The 22,630-nt window shown below is 43.8% G+C and overlaps 2 protein-coding genes across 4 annotated transcripts; one reads left to right on the plus strand and one right to left on the minus strand.

Moving 5' to 3' along the window:
- The first annotated feature begins 1,536 nt into the window (after positions 1–1,536).
- On the plus strand, positions 1,537–5,605 carry LOC100279888 (uncharacterized). 3 transcript variants are annotated; one of them, XM_020551505.2, is made up of 7 exons: positions 1,537–1,930; positions 2,512–2,798; positions 3,108–3,437; positions 3,570–3,860; positions 3,957–4,547; positions 4,754–4,847; positions 4,936–5,605. In XM_020551505.2, exons 1-7 carry the CDS (start codon positions 1,753–1,755, stop codon positions 5,145–5,147), a joined length of 1,983 nt encoding a protein of 660 aa, XP_020407094.1. In that variant the 5' UTR covers positions 1,537–1,752; the 3' UTR covers positions 5,148–5,605. The 3 variants fall into 3 exon arrangements, with proteins under 3 accessions (XP_020407094.1, XP_020407093.1, NP_001304777.1); XM_020551504.3 differs by having other exon boundaries at positions 1,546–1,930; positions 3,567–3,860; NM_001317848.1 differs by lacking the exon at positions 1,537–1,930 and having other exon boundaries at positions 2,614–2,798; positions 3,567–3,860; positions 4,936–5,470.
- A 3,215-nt stretch (positions 5,606–8,820) lies between these two features.
- On the minus strand, positions 8,821–11,115 carry LOC100125646 (catechol-O-methyltransferase). The gene is made up of 2 exons (NM_001112577.2): positions 10,575–11,115; positions 8,821–9,797 (listed from the first exon to the last, which is right to left on the minus strand). Exons 1-2 carry the CDS (start codon positions 10,994–10,996, stop codon positions 9,125–9,127), a joined length of 1,095 nt encoding a protein of 364 aa, NP_001106047.1. The 5' UTR covers positions 10,997–11,115; the 3' UTR covers positions 8,821–9,124.
- Between the last annotated feature and the right edge of the window lie 11,515 nt (positions 11,116–22,630).

Genomic DNA, 22,630 nt, shown 5'->3' on the forward strand with positions numbered 1-22,630 from the left:
ATATATATTAAGGGGCCGGATATCTAGGTAGGGCCTTTTAAAACCATGAGCCATCTCCTCATAAACACCACACATGCATAAAACATGTTCATAAAATGTTATGTAAATAACATGTATATAGTTTTTGTTTTGCTGAAATCTGATAGCTCGTTTAGCTCATAAGCTGGCTAATTAACAAACCGAGATGACTCGTTAACGAACCGAGCTAGAATGTCAGCTCGGCTTATGAAAAAAAAGTTAAACGAGCCGAGCTGACCACAAATCGAGTGAGCCGACGAGCCATGGGTATTTCATCCGGCCCTACCTCTCAAAGCACGCTAAGACTGTCTCCAGCAACGTCCTATAAATTCATTCTCTATATCTATCATTTACGGTCTTCTATAAGATCCACTCGTCTATATCTTCTCAATCTCCAGCAGCGTCCTGTATATCTCATCCTTTATACATAAATACCGACATTATAGACATATTTTATTTTTAATTTTTGTACATACGTATTTGCCATACTCTCAAATGTATTATACATATTTTTGTTTTGCTAAATCTATTGTTTAAAGTATGAATATGGATAGAGGAGAGGAGAGAGAAACTCTGTATATAGAGGATGTAGCAACGTTATCTAAATTTAGAAAATCGTTTAGAGAACGTTACTAGATATGTAGATGACGATTCCATCCTCTAAATATACAGAGGTTTTTGTTAGAGTTAGTCAAAAACTCTGGACAAAACGTTACTACACTCGAACACATGGTTACAGCGACGTCTGCCCACATTGACGGAGTCCGAAGCAGTTGCCCCCCCCCCCCCCCCCCCCACCCCCCCCCCCCCCCCCCTTGCCAGCATTTTGTTCTGAATAACACCGTTTGTTCATAGGAGATGTAGTCCATCTGCAGCATAGCTCGGAAAAACATCTCCGCGATCAAACTAGAGACAGTAGCAGATGCATCGCCTTCTCTTGATTTGAGATCACACACACACGGTCTCCCCGTGTCCGAGTGATGTTAATGACCGTGCAAGCAGCGGTAGAAGTAGAATTCAGATACTAAACGCCGTCAGGGTCCTCAGGTTCCTTCATTTGGTTTGGTTACTGCCAAGCTTACATGCTGACAGTGACAGCGGCACTTCAGAGTTCAGATCGCTACCCCTGATTCTGGAATCAGAAACAACAAAGATCTGTAGAGGTTACCTTGACACTGCAGAACAAGTGTTTTTCAACCGAACTCAGATTTTAAGACATGTTTTTAATCCGTCGTTAGAAACTACATGAAGTGTTTGGTTCCTAAAAACTAATTTATCTTTTTCATTTTATTTTATTTTATTTTAATCTCTAAATTATTAAATACAGAAAATAAAACTCTATTTAATTTCCGTATTATATAGTTTATAGACTAAAATAAAATATGACGAAGGCACTAAAATTTAGTGAAACACCAATGCGGGCAGTGTGGCACTATCGTAATACGGCTCTCGGCCAGGGGACCATCCCGTACGCTGCTGCGCCTACGCGGCCTGGGGCGGGTATATCCGAGGAAATTCAGCCACGCGGTAAAGCGAGGCACTCGCTTTCTTCCACACCACGTCTCCTCCGCCTGCGTCTGCGTCCCTTCCTCACGCGGACGCCCTCCTAAAATCCCCAAAATCCGATCCGACCACCAAACCCTAACCCCATCCCGCACTCCCCCCCTCCCCCCCTCCCCCAACACGCGCGCGCTTTCTTAGCCGCTAAGCATATCCCTCTCCGCCACGATCTCGATGGTGGAGATGTCTGTGGTGGAGCTCAGGACGCTGCCGCTCGGCTTCCGCTTCCACCCCACCGACGAGGAGCTCGTCACCCACTACCTCAAGGGCAAGATCACCGGCAGGATCAACTCCGAGTCCGAGGTCATCCCCGAGATCGACGTCTGCAAGTGCGAGCCGTGGGACCTCCCAGGTAATACTTGCTTCTGCTAACTGCCCGCGTCGCTTGATCGCCCCTCTCTGCTCTCGATTTTTTATCCGTTCCTTCAAGTAATTTTGTGCTCGCTGGTCGTACACGGTAATCTCTACTGGGATTGCTGAGTTCTTCTTGTTCTGGGGCTACTCGTTGCTTCGAGTTTTTTCTGCGATTTTCTTTCATCGGGATTTGCTTCGATGTACTTTTGCGAGAGTGTGACGCGTTTGTGCTGGGAAAAAAAGCCGAGCAGATCACAACCCGCTGCTTCCTCTGTTCTGATTCGCGACTGTTTGCACTAGCGGTTCCTCACGAGATATTTCTCCGTGGGCGGGGCGGGACGGGACGCCGTGCTGTGCTGGTTCGATGCGATTCCTCGAACTCCGCTGAATCCTTTCTTTAATACCGCGTCCCCCCTTTCCAAGATGCGTTTTGATTTTGTGCGATGCAGCTGAACAAAATCCTTGCGCTGATCCATTTTGTTGTTGATCCGCGTGTCGAGTCGAGCAAACTCCCGGGAAAGATTATTCAGTTTTCCTGATCAGATCCTGGGTACTGATGACGTGACTGTGTATATGCAGATAAGTCCCTGATCCGGTCCGATGATCCCGAGTGGTTCTTCTTCGCCCCCAAGGACCGCAAGTACCCCAACGGTAGCAGGTCTAACAGGGCCACCGAGGCGGGATACTGGAAGGCTACTGGCAAGGACAGGATAATCAAGTCCAAGGGCGACAAGCGCAAGCAGCATACCATCGGTATGAAGAAGACCCTCGTCTTCCACCGCGGTCGTGCCCCCAAGGGCGAGCGCACGGGGTGGATTATGCACGAGTACCGCACCACCGAGCCTGAGTTCGAGTCCGGCGAGCAGGTATGAAGCTATTATTCTCGGTGCAGCTTATGGTTGTCAAGTTCTCTAGTGTTAGTATCTGTACAGAGATGTGTGCTTTGTACTTGAGAACTTAAGTTTGTCTTGGATAAATATAACATAGTAGTCTGTTCACTGAAGAATGTGCCCCTAAACACTAGTTTGATTTCTGGTGGTTAAAAGAATTGAGTTCTAATCATCTTCACAATTAGTTCTGTACAGTATAAGCACATAGTAAATGATTTTTTTGTGTTGTGTCTCATGGCAAATGTTTACTAAAATCACCTGGTGCTTGTGTATCTGATTTTCCAGGGTGGTTATGTTCTTTATCGCCTCTTCCGTAAGCAAGAGGAGAAAACTGAGCGCTCCAGCCCAGAGGAAGTGGATAGAAGTGGCTACTCACCTACTCCTTCTCGTTCTTCACCTGACAACCTAGAGGCGAATGAGGAAGCTAATACACCATTAAATAAGGAATCTCCAGAATCTGCTCTGCATGAAAGCCCGATTGAGCTGCCAAAATCTGTTGAAACCAATGGTGGTTCAATGACAAGGTGGCTGGCGGACAGAAATGATAACTTGATGGTTACTGCACCAGATGTTTCCCATATACCTTTCCACGGACATGCTGCTGGTGTAGCTAAGGTGAGCATCAGAGTAAAGAGCCTATTAACATATCAGCATTCAACATTTGTCTGTATGCTATCCACCATCATAATTATAATTTTATAACTGAATTTCTCCTAACAATTCCCTCATCTTTATTATTACAAGCAGGTTGATCCTTCTGTTGGTGCTTCAGGCCACTTAGTTAATCCCCACAATGGAAATGATGATTATAACAAATTTGTGTCTGATTTCACTCCCATTCTACCACTTGAAAATGCATTCTTCACTGATATACAACAAGGAGCTTTTGGTTTTGATGGCATCATGAATCCTCTTGATCCCCTTGATGCTTTCTTGAATCAAACACTTGTTGATCCTGATGAACATTCATCAACAACATCAAAAGTTCAGTATGATTCTGACATTCCAACAGAATTTGAGAACCATTGGAATATGAAGGTACTGGTTTTCTATTCATATTGAGTATTTGAGTTTGCCATCCGATGTTTTGGTTATGGTTAATCCAGCAATCCTTATATTTTGCTATATTTGCAGGTTGAGCCTCAAGATGATCAATGCTGGTGGGCAAACATAGGATTTGAGCCAGACGAACCAAATCCTCTGCTTCCTTGTGACACCACTGACCAAGACATACTTTCTGTTGACTCTGGTGCTGATTCCTTCAATGAGCTTTTCAATAGTATGGAAGAGACTGGAATTATTGTTAGGCCTCAACAGTTGGACTCCACTGTGCAACCAAACCATGTGTTCGCTAGCCAGGGCAATGCAGCACGGAGGCTGCGGCTACAGGTTGAGTCTAGGGAGATCATAACTAAAGATGAGAGTGAAGATGAAGTATCATGTGTTCTAACTCCAGACTGTTTGAACGATTCTGTTGAGGAGTCCACTGCAGAGAAGGATGTGGCTTCTGATGGGGATGAGGCTGAGTCAACAGGGATTGTTATTAGAAGCCATCACCCTGCTCCAAGATCAAGCTCAGAGAGTTCATTCACTCAACAGGGAACTGCTATGCAAAGGCTGCGGCTACAGTCAGGCCTTAACAAAGGCCAGCGTCCTAGTACTGATGATTCATCAAGCTGCATTATAGACGAACCAGGAAGTCAGCACAAAGCAGAAAAAGCAGAGGTGATTGTTCTTTTTGTTACCCAGAAGCTAAATTTACATCTGTTTTTTATGCTAGTGATGATCGGTATCTAGGATATTCCATAGATACTAGTTCTGTTAGTGTACTGCTACTATTTTGCAGTGTTTTCTTAAATCTTCATTGATCCTGGCCCTGGGTGATCTATTTTAGTAAATGATACCATCTGACCTTTTTTATGTTATGTCAGATTGAAGAGGATGCGAGTACAAACCTCGCTGGAAGTGCTGATGATCTACCTGGTAATATCCATGATGATGAGCAAAAGAACATCCCTGAACATGGTAATATGCTTTGGAACTTCTGTATATTGTGTCTCTTGTGATGACTTCTGTTTTTGCTAAACTAGTTAAATATGTTGTTGAACTGAAGGTGCTGAAATGACTTCTCCAGAAGCCAAATCTGTTCTGAGGTTGCGGAAGACTTCTGAGGAAGGCAACAAGGATGTCAAGCAGGAGAGTTGTCTCGAGCCACACGTGAGAGCACCAATGCAGAAGGGAGGCTTCCAATCATACATCATCTGGCTGGTTCTTCCGGTGGCTCTGCTCCTGCTTCTCTGTGTTGGGACATATGGATGGGTATGAAATCTATCCTGGTGCGGTGCAAGGCATGACATTTTGCGCACATGGGTTCCTGGCGTCAACCTGGTGTGCGGTCTTCTGTACATAACCTGTGGCATCCTTTCAACAGCCGTACCCTGCAGTAAGACATCCCGGCATTGCCAAGGCAGCTGAAAAATAAATAAAAAAACAAGTGGTAGAAATGACAAGGTGGAAAAGAGCGAGGTGTGTTATTGTTGGTTTTAGTACATCGTAGTCTTCTTTTGCTGTTGTTGTAGATGTCTTGCTAATGTTGTCGCTGTTGTGTAGTTGCAATTCAAGCCCAGGGCTGCCAGTTTTATTTCCTAATGTAATGTAGCAAGAGCGAGACCCTGTTAGACGGGTGCGCTGAAATTCTGAACCTCTGTAATATCTGATGTTCTTGTGGATACCTGTTTCAGAATTTTCGGTTCCTGAACCCAGTTACTGATGGCTTGTTGATCTGTTGGCGTGTTCGAATTCGTTTGGACATGCCACAGCATGGTCTGAGGGGATACAAGGACTGAATGCGTTGGTTTATAATTTTATAATGAAATACTGCCGTTGCTTTGTGCACGTATACGTATGGTGAGGATTTGACGGGGTTGCGGCTGAGGCTGAAGTTTCGTGGCTATCAATCACTTACTTTGTTTGGATATACTAGTAGTATTGATCCCAGTCCACGTCCACGTGTGATCTGGATTAGGGTATAAATTATTTTAAGTTATATCCTAGATGTGAATTGGATTGGGGTATAAATTAGTTTAAGTTATATTCTAGGTGTGAATTATTAGATTGGGGTATAAATTAGTTTAAGTTACATTCTAATCTAACTTAATACATCTGGACCCTAAGGTGGATTAGGGTATAAATTAGTTTAAGTTACATCCTAGATGTGAAGTGGATTGGGGTATAAATTAGTTTAACTTACACTCTAATCTAACTTAATATATATGGCTTGAGCTCAATACTAGAGTTTTTAAACTAGGTCTAACTTCATGAGTACTAATTTGGCACCGATCTATCGGATCACTCGCTGGAGGGATTATAATCTCTATGAGGAGGGTGAATTAGTCAATTTCAAAATCTATTTTTAAACTAAAACATCTGACTCACACCCAATCAAACCTACGAAAGATGTAATTACAATTTTTCTGGTGTGTTACTATATCACAAAATAGTTATGCAACCAAGTTTTAATTGTATCACTAGCCTAGCAATCTACACTAACAAAGTAAGCACAACAAACGTAATAAATAAAGTACGAAAGCTTAATTGAGATAAAAGGATAGAGATATAAACTTATGTCGATGACTTTGGTATTTTTACTGAGGTACAGAGAAGCTCACGTAGAGAAGCTCACGCTTTTCTCTAGTCCTTGTTATAGCCTCTCGTAAGAGTCAAACTCTTGATCAGGTGATAGACTCTAAACCTTCTTCACATGCAAGGCGATATCCAAGATGTTCTCTCATGGATCGCTCTCTGTCGTCTTCACTGTCGAGCTTCTAGTCAAACCTTACTAGGTCTCATTTTTTCGATACACGGTGGTGACCATACCATAAACTCGGTTATTATTGTCTCGTAAGACTACAAGCTCCTCCTATTATAATGATGGTGTGTGCAAGCATCGAGTGGTAAGAGATAACATATCTCACTAAATATTAGGCCTAAACCTAGTGTAAGGGCATAAGGGATGGTCTAACTAACATAAGCACTTTACAAAGCATCTACACTAATCACCATATGCATCACTAATCATGCATTTGAAGCACTAGATTAATAAATGAATCAACTCATGAACTGTGAACCAAGCCTATAGACTTAGGGGCTATAGGAAAGAGCTATGGACTCGGTCAAAGATAGATTTACACGATAATAATAACTCAAGACATTCTAGGAGATTCAAGAGAGAAGTCCCATTTGCCTAAATCAATAACTCGACGAACTCTAGAGCTAATGTGAAGGATATATACTATGGGTACTAATCCAAGCTTCACAAAAAAGAGTCTGAGTAGAAGGACCTATGGGTTCAGCTACAAGCCAAAAGACTCGATAATAAGTCCGGGAGGGAGCCCATAGTCAGAAGGTTACTAGAAGCACAAATATTGTAAAAATCTCAACAAAATAAGAAATAAGCTTGTAAATATGCAACTGCCATCCTTCCTTAGGATATAGAAGGAGGGGTGGAAGCCCTTATGATAAGAAGCTATAACAAAAGATGCACCACATACTAGACGTAGGATATTATATCACATTGAGAGGCGTAACCTATATAAATCCTTATGCAACTCATGTCCTAAACTTCAACTCTCGGTTTCGTGACATGTCTAGGCAAGAAAACGGACGGGAAAAATCCCATTTCGTCCGGTACCGTATTCCGTTTTTTTATCCGTACTATTTTTGTATTTGCAGGAAAAAAACAAGAATGGGACAGAAACGGGATGGTATATTGCGGGAACAGGAACAAAAATGGTTCAATGTCTTTCCGTCCCCAAAATCCCATTTTTATCAGGATATTCCCGTTTTTCCTTTTTCTAGAATCCCGTTTTAGGTAGCACAAAAAACAATATACAAAAAATATTGTCTTAGCCCTACCCTCTAAGCCATGCTTGCATAATCTTTGATGCTATCATATTAGCATGACACAATTGTACATGGCACTCCCTCTTATCTTATGTATCTACAAGTTTGGGGTTGATGATTGAAGAACGTTGACGAAAAAAGTGTTGCATTTGCGCAAGCTGTTGATTTTTAAAAAAACGTATGTTTTTGTGGCGACTTTTAAATTTGTGAAGTTATGATTTATAGTATTCTAAACTCTTAATATTGTAGTCGCTGAGTGATTATAAAATATTGCATATTCTAGCCAAAGTTTCCGATTAGCATCCATTTTCGTTGCATATCCGTTCGTTTTAATCCGTTTTCGTGTAACCGTATATCCCGCAACCTTTTCCATTTCTTGCTATATCGCTCCCGCTCCTGTTTTTGATAAAAAATGGAAACGGAAATGGGAGAGTGATTTTTCCAACCGTTTCCGTCCGTTTTCATTCATAGACATACCTCGTATATTCACTGTCGAACAATCTTCGGCAGTTGGTGTATTCAACCAGTGTTAATGACTTAACATTAGTACTTATTGAAGACACAAACCGATACTAACAGTTAAAAAGTGATGCTGATGATTGAGTTGGTATCGGTTCTAAAGCAGGGTGCTGTTTGGTTCATATATTGGTAACGTAATAGGTAACCGATAACGTTAAATCATGTTTGTTTAAATCCAGCTGTAATTGATACCACACTACAAATGGATATCGCCTTATTCAAATTTGTTACCGCCGGTATTTAAGTGTGAATCATTATTATTACCATTTATGTTACATTTCGTGAACCAAACGGTATCCAAGTAATTATGTCCTCGAACGAAAGTCCATTTTCTCCGGTAGTGACCAGTTCAAGTCTTTGGAAGTTTTGATACTTGATAGGAGTAGGATTTGCGCGTGTGCGTTTATAGGAATGAGTGTGCGCACGTTGTGAGTGTCTTTGTGATCGAGTGTCTGTGTTATATTATATAATCCAAAAGACAAAGGAAATTTCATTAAACGACAGAGAAGAATTCAGTAGAATCGATTCGATTCACCAAATTAATAGAGAGCAATTAAACCGCCATGTAATTGTATCGTAAGTATAACCTTGATTGTTATTACTCGCACATGGCAGAGACAATTCGACGCAGAAGAAGAATTTAGAATCCACGACATGCAAGAGCTCGACAAGACGTACCGGCCACCATGGATCGGGGGCAGTCTAGGCCAGCCAGAGTGCATGATATGAAGAAAGAAAATTAAGCAAAAGTACATGCATACGCGAGAGCAGCGAGGTAGCAGCGCAATAACCAGAAGAAGACGACGACGGCGACGTACGATACGAGGACCAAGCAAGCAAAGCATGTGGCAGCCATGCCATCTCATCGCGGCGACGGTGGTTCACTTGATGAACTCGATGGCCCAGGCGTTGGCGTAGATGTAGGTGGCCTTGAACCCGGAGAAGCCGGCGCCCTTTGCGAGCTCGCGGAACTCGCGCTCGTACCGCTCCTTGCCGCCGGGGTTGTGCGCGAGCATGATCATGTCGACGTGGAAGACGCCCTGCGCCTTGGGGGTGGCCTCCGTGTTGACCGGCAGCACGCACTCGACGACGATGACCTTGCCATTTTCCGGCAGCGCGTCGTAGCAGTTCTTGAGCAGCGTGGCGCAGTGCGCGTCGCTCCAGTCGTGGAGGATCCACTTCATGAGGATGGCGTCGCCGGCGGGCACGGACGCGAACATGTCCCCGCCCACGTGGCGCACGCCGGGGAACGGCGGCGCCTCGGAGATGACGTGCGGCAGGTCGAAGTTGACCCCGGAGATGTGCGGGTGGCGGGACGTGATGGCGTGCAGCGTGGCGCCCACGCCGCCGCCCACGTCCACCAGCGTCGACACGCCCTCGAAGCCCGTGTAGAAGTCCAGCAGCTTCTTGGTGATGATCACCGAGTGGTTCTTCATGCCCTCGTTGAACACGCGGTTGAAGCGCGAGTCCGTGCCGTGGTACTCGAACGCCGTCATCCCGTACGCCTTGTTGAACGGGATGCCGCCGTCCAGCACCGCGTCCTTGAGATAGTACCTGGCAGAGTGGCAGTGATCAGAATCAGATCAGCGCATACAAGAAACAGACAGGACAAGAGTCCCCATCTCTATCAGCATCAGCCAGGCAGGCAGATACTATAGTCAGTTGTCACTTGTCTGTGTGAGCCAACTGTCTCTCAGTCTTTTCTACGCCATCTTCGCACACACTAGACACCAAACAATCTGGCTGTCTGAAGATTCACCTTCAGTCGGCGAATGGCTGAATGGAGTTTGGCAAAAAGTCCAGACCAGCACGGATGGTTTTCCTTGCCGCCCTCGTGGTTGGAATTGGACTCGACACTCATGTGAGCCGTCGATCCGTCCGGCGATCGACGGCTGCCGTTTTGCGGATACAGAAAAAGGACTCGGCCAATAATATAGTGCTCCGTCTCGCAAAAAAGTCTCACCCACTGGATGGATAGTGGACAACAAACAAGTGGTCCTTGCTGACTTTTCCATCCCACTCCTAACTTTTTTTTAGGAAAAACATGAAGTCACTCACTTTCTTTCTTGCTTGCTTTTTATAAAAAAAAAATCTTTTTTGTTCTAGAGAAATATTATATCGTGTATAACAAGTAACAACTATTTCCAGCCTTGTGCTAGCCGCAGCCAGTAGAGTAGCAGCGCACCTTAATTAATTTTACTGGACGAAATAAATCACTAGTAGCACCAATGATGAGCGAGCTCGTCATCATGCATGCCGCGCACGCCAGCAGCAACAAGTGATGGATATAGATAGGTAGAAGGTGGTTGATGCGATGCGGCTACTACTCACCAGCTCTCCATGAGGACCTTGTCCTGGTTCATGAGCGCGAGGGCGGCCATGGACACGCCGTCCTCGTTGGGGGTGAGCCACTTGCAGACGGGCGCGGCGGAGTAGCGGCGCTCGTACCGGCCGTCCCGGTCCTCCATCTGGCACCGGACGACGTCGTAGGAGGCGAGCAGGCGGAGCATGCGGTCCACCATGGCCGCCGCGGCGGCGGGGTCGCCGGGCGCCGCGGGCATCCGCGCCACCACCTCCTCGGGCGCCAGCGCCGCCTTGCCGCCGCCGGCCTCCTTCTGCAGCACCTCCAGCAGGCCCAGCTCGATGGCGTTCTTCAGCGTCATGGGCAGGATGGACGACGACGCCAGCTGCATCGCGTACATGCACGCCTCCTCGTCCACCACCGCGGCCACGTCGCCGGCGGTGGAGCCCATGGCTATTACGATTAGCGCTGCCGGTGGAGACTGGAGAGAGAGAGAGAGAGAGTGGGTAGGCCGGCCTTTCTCTGCTGGGCTCGAGGAGCGCGCTAGCTGCTGATGGCGTGCGATGCGACGAAGAGGGACGAGGTGGTGCGAGGGGTTTTTATTGGGCCGGACGGCTCACCAACCACCACACCAAAACACGCACTGCTTATTTTTCACTATTATTTTTCACTACTATGCGCGCACTAATTCAAGCACCGTGATTAAGAGAAGCGGGGCCCATCGTTTCTGTCGCCGATAGTTGGTGGCGATGATTAATCTAGTATGCGTTAGGTTTGCGTGAGTGTCAAGTGCGTAGAGATGTGCTCGCCCAACCGCAGCGGGAGTGGTTGTTGTCACCCATGCTGTTGCGTGCGGGGTGGGGAAAAAATCATCAGTTCACTGGCTCCATCCATGACGGTGACGTAGTGTACGTGTTTGGTTTTCATGGATGAATAGCAGGGACTATTCTATCAGAAAAAAAACCCCGACTAGTTGTCGATTTTTCCCCGGTTTTGCCACGTGCGAAGAATTTTTAGTAAATTCTGTGCACAAATTCGTCGAGAAAAATGATGAACTGGTCATCGGCCGGTGCAACTGGGACCACCAGTAGGATGCCGGAGCGAATGACAGTAGGCCCGTTGGGCTGCCTTTCTAGCCAGTGTTTGTTTCGGCTGCATCTGCATAGTGGTAACGTGCATGGATGGAGCAGAGAGGCGACCAGCCGGGTTGGTCAGCGATGACGACGGTGGCAGCTGCCGTGGAAATCAAATTTTATTGGCGCCTAAGTTAAGAAAACCCCCAATACAATTTTTTTTGGAAATATAAACCATGTTTTAAAATAAATAGCAAAACAGATTTTAATCATGGGAGCGCCCCACCCACCCGTCTCTTCCGAAGTTGCGGGACCTTTATTAAGGCCCTGCCGGTACAAATATGATTTCTTAAGAAAGTCAGCAGTGAAAATGCTTGATTTGCACTATCGGGGTTTTAAGGAAACCGTTAGTGTAAAAGGTGTTTCCACTAACGGTTCTTGAGTCGAGCTAACCATTTTACTTTCACATGTGCTCGATAACTGAAACATTATTGTCCACCATAGAGTTGTGTTTCTACTAGTGGTATAATCATATATTTGTGTATGATAATGATTTAGGATTTAAATTGCGATCTTGGCAACCTTATGTTTGACCATATCAAAAATCATGGTTTGAGTAATAATTAGTTTACTAATGTGTTTATCATGTGCCGAAATCTATTCTTTACCATTAAAATATGTAAAAGTTTATATTATAGCGAAAAGTTCTTATTTATATATCATTTTGAATAATCAAGCTAAAAATTGAACGGAAAGAATAGTTTTCTTAGATCAGCTGACACTCCTTCACACTATAACTACCTTAAAGTTGTCTTCAGTAAAGCGTGTTTACACTGTATATGACATTGTTTGCAGAATGAAGAGGATGATATAGGAGATAGCCTGAGATCATCTCCAAGAGTTATCTAAATTTTGCTCTCTAAATCATCGTTTTGAGTCATTTAAGTAAAAGTTATTTTCTATATATATATATATATATATATATATATATATATATATATATATATATATATATATATATATATATATATATTACTCTATAGCATTATTTATATATCTTGTGCACACTCCGCACTCTGGAGATCATCCTTACTCTTTCTTTTATAGCAAGAAATCTGAAATATAGGTAGTCTATTTTGGAGATCCAATCAAAAAGATTGTTGGAGATTATATTTTGATCAAAACCTTTATTCCTATAAATTAGGAAGGATATAAAGAGTATATTGGAATTAATTTTACGTAGAGCTAATTGTTAGCTAGATAAATTTAATTCTAGCCCATTCAAACAAGGGGCTAATAGGGAAAATAAATTTTTAGGCAATGCTCCAACTAGTTATTAGCGTATAAGAAGAATGGATTATATGGGATGTTAAGTTTGGATTTTAGGATTTCGGTGTTTGATAAACAACATGACTATTTACACTATTGTTGTTTGTTAGTATTATATAAGGTATAGTCCATTAGACATAAGATGGGTTTGGATATACGCAAAGTGATGGTCCGAAAGATCAACGCATTAACACTACCAGAATCGAGCGCTTTGCCGAGTGCCTGAAGCACTAGGCAAAGCCTGAAAAACACTCGGCAAAGTCTTTGCCGAGTGTGACACTCGGTAAAGAGAGCTCGACGAACAGTACATCGGCAACGGCTTCTTTGCCGAGTACTTTTTATCGTGCTTTGCCGAGTGTCAGTCAGTACTCGGTAAAGAAAAGTGGCCGTCACAGCACTGGGTAACGGAGACGGCGTCTTCGCCGAGTGTTCTAGGTGACACTCGGCAAAAAACATACCTTTGCCAAGTGTCACCTAAAACACTCGGCAAAGATGTTACCACTTTGTCGAGTGTCTACCAGCCTGCACTCGGTAAAGGTTCCACCAACGGGGCCCTTTGTCAGGTTCTTTGCCGAGTGCTCTAGCGGGCACTCGGCAAAGTTTGCTTCTTTGCCGAGTGTCAGGGCCAGAGCACTCGGCAAAGAAGCTTTATCGGTGCCCAGGTATTGCTTCTCTGCCGAGTGCTCTGTCCCTGACACTCGATAAAGAGGTCCTTTGCCGAGTGTAGCACTCGACAAAGTGACCAGTATACACCTTTTTATTTGTTTTTTCTATTATTCCATCCAAACAAACAAAAGATATCACATATACATCACAGGTATCACATAATCATCACAGATATCACATATACATCACATATCTCACAAAGACCATAAATCAAACATAAGTATCCAACACTCAAGAACATAAGTCTCATAAGTCTCAAGTTCTCACATAAGTATCCAACACAAACATAAGTATCCAACACAGCATTACCAACAAGTTTGGAAGTCTCAAGTATCTCATAAGTCTCAACACTAAGAACATAAGTCTCATTGAGGTGGGCGGCGATGGGCTGGGCGATCCATGAGGGTTGTTGGATGCCTCCCCAGATTGTCCCTGCACAGAGAAGAGATTGCATGTGTTATACCAGATGCATTACCAACATCTAACTACAATTTTGGTACTCATAGGAGTATGGAACAGAGCAAGGTCAACTGTAGGGAACAATGGAGGTGGCGGAGCGAAACCCTGTGCGGCGCCAAGGCTCTGCATATACTGGTGTAGGATCTAGGACACCGGCTAGAGGGGGGGTGAATAGACAGTTTTGACTAAAATCAACAACACTAGGTAAATTTAATCAATATAACAAGAGGAATAAATTCTCCAGTGATAACAAGTAAACAATCTATGAGAATCAACTAAGGTGATTGAATACTTGAGCAACAATATGTAAAACACTAAACACTTGCACGACAATAAGTAATGCAAGAAAGTAAAGACACCGAATTTTATCCCGTGGTATCGGTGATTTGCCGATCACATCTAATCCACGTTGAGGTGGACTTCAAGCTCTCACTTGCTCCTCTATCAAGACACGGCTTGATCTTTGAGCCAAGTGGAAAAGAAATCGCTCAATACCTCGATTCCACTAATGTCACCTTTGCCGCTCCGGCGAGGTAGGCGCGAACCCCTCACAATCAACATCGCGGCTCTTCCACAATCTTCTTGGAGAGCTCGACGGAGACAATCACCCGAGTCGTCTAGGAGGCGGCAACCTCCAAGAGTAACAAGCCGATGACGCTTGCTCGGTGTACCACCTAGTGCCTCAAGAATCACCGAAGGATGCAAATGCACTAGGAACCCTCAATCTCTCACTAGAATGCAATCTCAAGCAAAGAGTGTGAGAGAGTGAGTTAGAGGATCACAAATGAGCTCAATGTGTGCAAGGAATGGCCAAGAAAAAATTCTCACACACGAGCTACCCTTCTATTTATAGTCCCCCACCAAATTCCAACCGTTATGAGCAAAAAGCACCAGTTCTGCGCACACGCGGACGGTCCGCGCCCTAGGGCCGGACGGTCCGCCGTACGCATAACGGCTATAATTCCCGTTTGAAATCTGTCAGAGTTGTCAGAAAAGGTAGGTCCGGACAGTCCGCCCACCATGGCCGGACCGTCCGCGACCTGGCAACTTGAAGCACCCGGACCTCTGACCAAGAACAGTTAACACGGGCGGATCGTCCGCCTACAAGGTCGGACGGTCCGAGACCTGAGACAGTACTGTCCGGACTTGTCCTCCGGACAGTCCATAGTACAAATCGTAAAAATCACACAGTCCCTGTCCAAACCATATTTGGCACTTGCGGACTGTCCGCTCATCAAAGCCGGACGGTCCGCACTATAATTCAGGGACTGTCCCGAAAGCAGCCTTCTCTGGTCAGGACCAGGGGCGGAGGACCCATTATGGCCCAAGCCATACCAAAAAAATAGATCCCCGGCGGCCCAATTCTAAACCCTAAACCCTCTGTGCGACCGTGCGTGACTCAGTCTACTCCGCCGGCGCCGTCCGCCTGACCGCCTCCGCGCCTCCGTCCGCCGAGCGCGCCGCTTCGTGCCTCCACTGATCCGTCCGCCAGACCGCCACTGCCCACAGCCGAGCGCTCGACCTGGCCGCAAGCCCGCAGTGGCGCAGTGCCGTCCGCCGTCCGACGTCCGCTCAGCGCCTCAGCGCTCCACGCGAGCAGCCGAGCTGCTCCGCCGTCCGCTCGAGCAGCCCATCGCTAAACGCCAGCCAGGCTGCCCATCGCTAAGCGCCCTGCTCGCCTGCTCGAGCCCGACTGCCCGAGGCTCCGCCCGCCGTCTGCCGAGTGCCCGAGCCGCCGAGGCCGAGACCGCTCACACGCTCCGCATACCGGTAAGCTTTCTTTGAGAATTGCCCAATGAAATAGATTGCTGCATTCCATCCTCTGACAGTCTCCTCAACCGCTCTAACCAACCTCTTAGCTGAAATTCATGATTTTTTTAAATATTCAGATCTTCAGACAGAATAGCATAGCTCTCCAGTATGAATGTACCACCAACCTTGTCCTCTAGGCGGATAAGTTTCTGGTTGCACAGATCCATCAAACTGCTTGCATGCTGCAAATTTCTTTGCAACGAGCACACTTCCAAATGCAAAGCATCGTGTGACAAATGCAATTGCCTAGATTTCCAAGACATATATAACAAAATTAGAGGTATGACAATTACATGTTTTGTAGCAATTTATTTTTTATTTTAGACAATGTTCTATTTTCTTTATATATATCGCGAGTTATTCTACAAGTTAATTGGTTGTGTGCTAAATATTATACGGTTCAGTTATATAGAGCCATACCTAAATTTTTTTTCGTCCTCCGCCACTGGTCAGGACTGTGGACGGTCCGGCCCTAAGGCCCGGACGGTCCGCAGTGCAAAGGAACCACATAGGTCCGAAGTGGTCAGACTTCGGACCCCTCTGGTGGATTGCGGACGGTCCGCCCTCAAGACCCGGACGGTCCGCGCATCCAAGACTTTGCACTTTTCAAACAAGCTTTTGAAAGAATATTTAACTCGAGAAATTTGAAGCGCTGTTAGTCCTCATGCAAATGCAACCCCTAGATGCTCTATGAGGCACTAAGTTTTACACAGATCAAAGTCATTGACCCCTCTTAATAGTACGGCTATCTAGCCTACTAATCCGGTCAAGTATCTTCTCTAAACTCCTCAAGACCGGCAAAAACGAAACCTATGTTATACATTTGCCTTCACTTGATCCACAACCAATGCGTATGAATCTCCAATATTTCCTGTTCTATGTGGTCCAACCCTGCATTCTTATTTCTCCAAGAATCGTTAGCCCACAAGAAGTTGTTATTAATTACCAAAACATCACCAAGGGGCCTAGATGATTCACAATCTCCCCCTTTTTGGTAATTGATGACAACACTTCATAATATATTAAAGAGAAGTTTAGTTTTTCCAAATCTCCCTCATACCTTAGGTATAAGATGGATTTTGGAGATGAGTTTCGTAGGACTTATCTTGATTTGAAGTTCTGTCCGAGAGATAGATAAATCCCAATTAAAACTCAGAATGTAAGAAAGGCTCCCCCTATGTGTGTGCAGGATTATTTGAAGCTGAAGATATAACACACATAATAGATCGGAGTTTTGATGGAGACCTTCCTACAGTCATGGTTATCGAGTCGAACAAGAGGTGATATGTAGAGTAAGCGCAGTAATTATAATCACTCCTCGATAAACCATACATAGAGTAATTTGAACTAAACATAGTTCAATCCACATAATATTACAAATAATTGTCCACAAGCATGAGACATAGAGTTCAAAGTTCAAATAGTAGTAGCTAGTACCAAGTGCATAAGACATAAAATAAAGCATGCGACATAAAATGGTAAACATGCACATGCACGATCTCAATGTCCACATAGACCAACTCCCCCTGAATACCATGAATGTGACAACTGCTCTTCTCTTTCTTCACTTCTCTCCCCCTTTGGCATCAATTGCCACAAAGGAGAGGCTTCAATGATCACTCGGTGGAGGATGCATGTTGTAGTAGTGAGTGTTGAAGGTGTCAAAAAGAGAGGAGAACTGGCCAAAGTCTTGCTGGAGTTGTTGCTGCCGCTGACTGATCTCATGCATGCTGTCATTTGTAGAGAGGTTGTCAAATTGACTAGACAGAGCTCCCATGTTATCCTGAAAACTCTGCTGCATATTGTTAAGTCTGGTCATTATAGGATCAGTGACATTAGTTTGAATGTGATCACGAAATTCAGAATACTCAGCATTGAGCGCATCCCAGTTACTGTCAAAACTAGATTGTATGACATCCAGACATTGATCCATATGTGTCATCATTCCCTCAAAGCGAGTATCAAGATGAGTCTGAAGCCCTTGCTGCATATTTTGAAAATATGGGTCAAAGTAGCCTGGACCAGGCTGCCAATACTGCTGAGGCTGAGGAGGAGGTGAAGGAGGAGGCATCTGCTCTGCCTCAGCATCATGAGCTGCTGCTGCATCATAACCAGGGTCTTCCTCATCATCTGGGAAGGGAGTGAGTGGCCTGGTGAGGAACCCAATTTCATTTTTAAAGGGTCTGAACGGTGTATGAACTATCTCGCAGGGCCCCTCAAATCTTGTCTTTGCTTTAATGAGAGCCATAATATAAGGTGCATAGGCTAGGTTCTGGTTTTTATCCATTTTCAGATCATTGAACTGTCTCATCATGAAGAGCACAATATTCTTTACCTCACCATTCATGACATGGTGGATAATGTTCCAAAATTTGTCTCGAATTTTGCTCTTATCCCCACTCTTGGGAAGAATAGTGACCCTTGCAATCTTGTTGATCACAGCAGGATGATGCCTCAGTCCTGCTATCTCTCCAAACCTCCTAGGGATGCCCAGCCTTGCTGGCTCATAGAATTGCACAAAGTCCTCAAAATTATCTTCAATGTAGAGATCTAGCCCAGCTGAAATGATGCCATAATTCAGATTGTTGGCAGCAGCAAAATCAACAAAAGTTGCAGAATACCTCTTGAATTCAGTCATCCAAGTGATAGATTCTTCTTCTATATCAATCTCTGAAGTGGCCAGGAATTGCTTGACTGCCATCTCACTGAAGTCAGTTCTCTGCCCCATAAACTGGTACAGACCACATGTCTCAAACTTAGGAATCAGATCCTCCATGACTGATTGTCCCAGCATGAAGGACCAATCAATCACCTGATGTTTATGAAAATTTGTATCCATCAATGTGCCCCAAAAAACATCAAATTGGAGCTGAGTGTGGAAAAATTGAACATTGGTGTCAGATGGCAGAGTATATTGATTCACAGTGCGCCTTGAGCAGTATTCAGCCATAGAAAACCTCCTCTTTGGAAATGTCCATCCTGTGGTGTCAATTGGGTAGTTAGGATGTATGTGAGGAAAGTCTTCTGTATCCATAGATTCAGTGCCCCCAGCTGAAGATTGGGCCTCTGAATCAGTAGTTGGAGCGTAGTCAGCATCATCTGCGCGAGGGCGCTTTGATTTGAAGCGACTTGCAAGCTTCTTGCGGAGACCACCCAAACACTGCAATAAATGTGACAGACATCCAGAGATGAATAGTTGATACCAATCACCACAATCAAAGAGTAAAGAAGTGCATTTCTCTGTCAGGGTCCGGACTGTCCGCGCTAGGAGGCCGGACGGTCCGCGTCACAGGTCCGGACGGTCCGCGCCCTCCAGGCGGACGGTCCGTGACCGGCCAGGGGCGACTCTCTAGAACCCTAGTCGCCACAATCGTTGAAGTGATGAATCCACAGAGAATATCCATTCAAATGCGTTCAAATTTTTGCACAACATTCATGGAGAGTAGCACTAACAATCCCACCAATCAGATTTGTAAAACTATTGCTCAATTCTAGATCAGAGAGGAAATCTGAATAATCCCAAAAATTGAGTAGAGTTGAAGAAATCCATGAGATTATGAAATACCGTGATGACGACATGTCGGTTGAACTTTTCACAAGTTGTCGGACTGTCCGTGCGTAATTTCCCTTCTCCGTCCGCGCACAATCGACAAAGGAGACCTTTTTGGCGAGTGGAGAACGAGAGAGGAGTTGCAAGAGTGGAAATAACAAGTCTGCTGCCTCTGCCCGACTTTTACTGCCTGTCGCGGACGGTCCGCGCAGGGACGGCGGACGGTCCGCGGCCTGATGAATTCAGACAGTCTGCATTCCTAACCGGACTGTCCATTTCCTGATACGGTGGACGGTCCGCGGTCCATGGGCGGATGGTCCGCGGCCTGATACTCAGTTTTCCAATGTTTGTCCATTTTCTGATTTTGAATTTCAAATCCGAATTGGAGCTCATATATGGACATTTTGACCAATCCAAGGGTTAGTATGCATGCATATACACATTATGTAATTGAGTAATGCAATTTTTTCATATCAAACTACTTAGATCAATTTAAGATGAAAAATGCATCAAAAATACCAAATAAATAGCGTAGAGAGCATATTGAGAACCGAAATGCAATACTACACGTGCGATCAACTTCAAGCCACATTTGAGAGATCGATCACATTCATTTCACTTCTTAGAGAACAAAATCTCGTTTCATCCAATGGCTTAGTAAAAATGTCGGCTAATTGATCATCCGTACCAATGGAATAAATAGAGATATCTCCCTTTCCAACATGATCCCTTAAGAAGTGATGTCGTATATCAATATGCTTAGTTCTTGAGTGTTGGACCGGATTTGTAGCCAATTTTACTGCACTCTCATTATCACACATGAGAGGCACATTCTTGAAAATAATCCCATAATCCAATAGAGTTTGTTTCATCCATAATAATTGAGCACCAACAATTTCTGGCCAATATATATTCCGCCTCGGCGGTAGAGAGAGCAACCAAATTTTGTTTTTTAGAAGACCATGAAACAAGAGATCTACCAAGAAGTTGACAACAACCGGAGGTGCTTTTTCTATCAACTTTACACCCCGCATAGTCCGAGTCCGAATATCCAATTAATTCAAATTGAGCACCTTTGGGATACCATAGACCAATATTGGGAGTATACTTCAAATATCTTAGAATTCTTTTTGCGGCCTTCAAGTGAATCTCTCTAGGTGAAGCTTGAAATCGAGCACACATGCACACACTAAACATAACATCGGGCCTAGATGCGGTAATATAAAGCAAATTACCAATTATTGAACGATACAGTTTTTGATCAACCATAGTACCTCCTTCATCTAAGTCTAGATGACCATTTGTTGCCATTGGAGTCTTGATAGACTTTGCATTTTCTAAACCAAACTTCTTGAGCATGTCCTTCAAATATTTTGATTGACTTATAAAAATTTCATCTTTCAATTGTTTGATTTGAAGACCAAGAAAGAAGCTCAGTTCTCCTATCATAGACATTTCAAATTCTTTTGACATCATTTTTCCAAATTCCTCACAAAATAATTCATTAGTAGATCCAAAAATAATATCATCAACATAGATTTGACAAACAAATAAGTCTTTCCCAATTCTTTTAGTGAATAGAGTAGTGTCAACCTTCCCAATTTTAAAGTCTTTGGAAAGCAAGAAATCCCTAAGCCTTTCATACCAAGCGCGTGGAGCTTACTTAAGCCCATAGAGAGCTTTAGAAAGCTTGAACACATGGTTTGGTCTTTTGGGGTCCTCAAAACCGGGAGGTTGTTCAACATACACTAGTTCACTAATATTACCATTTAGAAAAGCACTCTTTACATCCATTTGGTAGAGCTTGATATTATGTGCACAAGCATAAGCAAGAAGAATCCGGATTGCTTCTAATCTTGCCACGGGAGCAAATGTCTCCCCAAAATCCAATCCCTCAATTTGAGTATATCCTTGTGCCACTAATCTTGCTTTGTTTCTTACTACTACACCATCTTCATTGTGCTTGTTGCGAAACACCCATTTTGTACCAATAACATTGTGGTTCTTTGGTCTCTCAACAAGCTCCCAAACTTCATTTCGAGCGAAGTTATTTAATTCTTCATGCATTGCATTCACCCAATCAACATCAAGTAGAGCTTAATCTACACGGTTAGGTTCCATACAAGATACAAAAGAGAAATGTTCACAAAATGAAGCTATTCGAGAGCGAGTTTGAACACCCTTACTAATATCACCTACAATTTGATCAACCGGGTGATCCTTCACAATAGAATGATGAATTCTTGATACTGTTTGATAATTGCTAGTTGAAGCATTAGGAGGAACCGAATGTCTTGAAGTACCTTAATCATGAGTATCCATAGTTTCATCATTTTGTTGGCTTTGGTGATCTTCTTCATTTAGAGTTGAAGATGAAGGAATGACAACCACACTATTTTCATCATCATCTTATTTTGGCTTTATTTCACCAATGGCCATTGTTTTCATTGCATTTATCAATTGAGTTCCACCAACATCATCAAGATTATCACTCTCATCTTGAGACCCATTTGTTTCATCAAACTCAACATCATATGCTTCTTCAATAATACCATGAGTTTTGTTGAAGACTCTATAAGCCTTACTATTTGATGAATATCCAAGAAGAAAACCCTCATCACATTTCTTCTCAAATTTAGAAAGCCGGCTTCCCTTTCTCAAAATATAACATTTGCAACCGAATACTCTAAAATATGAGATATTTGGTTTTCTACCAATGAGCAATTCATATGGAGTTTTCTTCAAAAGCTTGTGACAATATAGTCTATTTGATGAATGACAAGCAGTGTTTATTGCCTCGGCCCAATAAGAATCCGATATATTGTATTCCGCTAACATAGACCTAGCCATATCAATGAGAGTCCTATTCTTTCTTTCAACAATACCATTTTGTTCCGGGGTATATTTGGAAGAGAATTCATGTTTAATACCATTGTCGTCACAATATTCATCAATTATTGCATTTTTGAATTCCGACCCGTTATCACTTCTAACTTTCTTGATATCAAAATCAAATTGATTTTGAGCCAATATAGCAAATGACTTGAATGTTTCAAACACATTAGATTTATCTCGAAGAAAATAAACCCAAGTAAATCTTGAATAATCATCCACAATCACAAGACAATAAGAATTACCACCAATACTCACAAAAGATGTGGGCCCAAATAAATCCATGTGAAGTAATTCCAAAGGT

This window comes from Zea mays, chromosome 4 (genome assembly GCF_902167145.1).
Source record: "Zea mays cultivar B73 chromosome 4, Zm-B73-REFERENCE-NAM-5.0, whole genome shotgun sequence".
Classification (NCBI taxonomy): Eukaryota; Viridiplantae; Streptophyta; class Magnoliopsida; order Poales; family Poaceae; genus Zea; species Zea mays.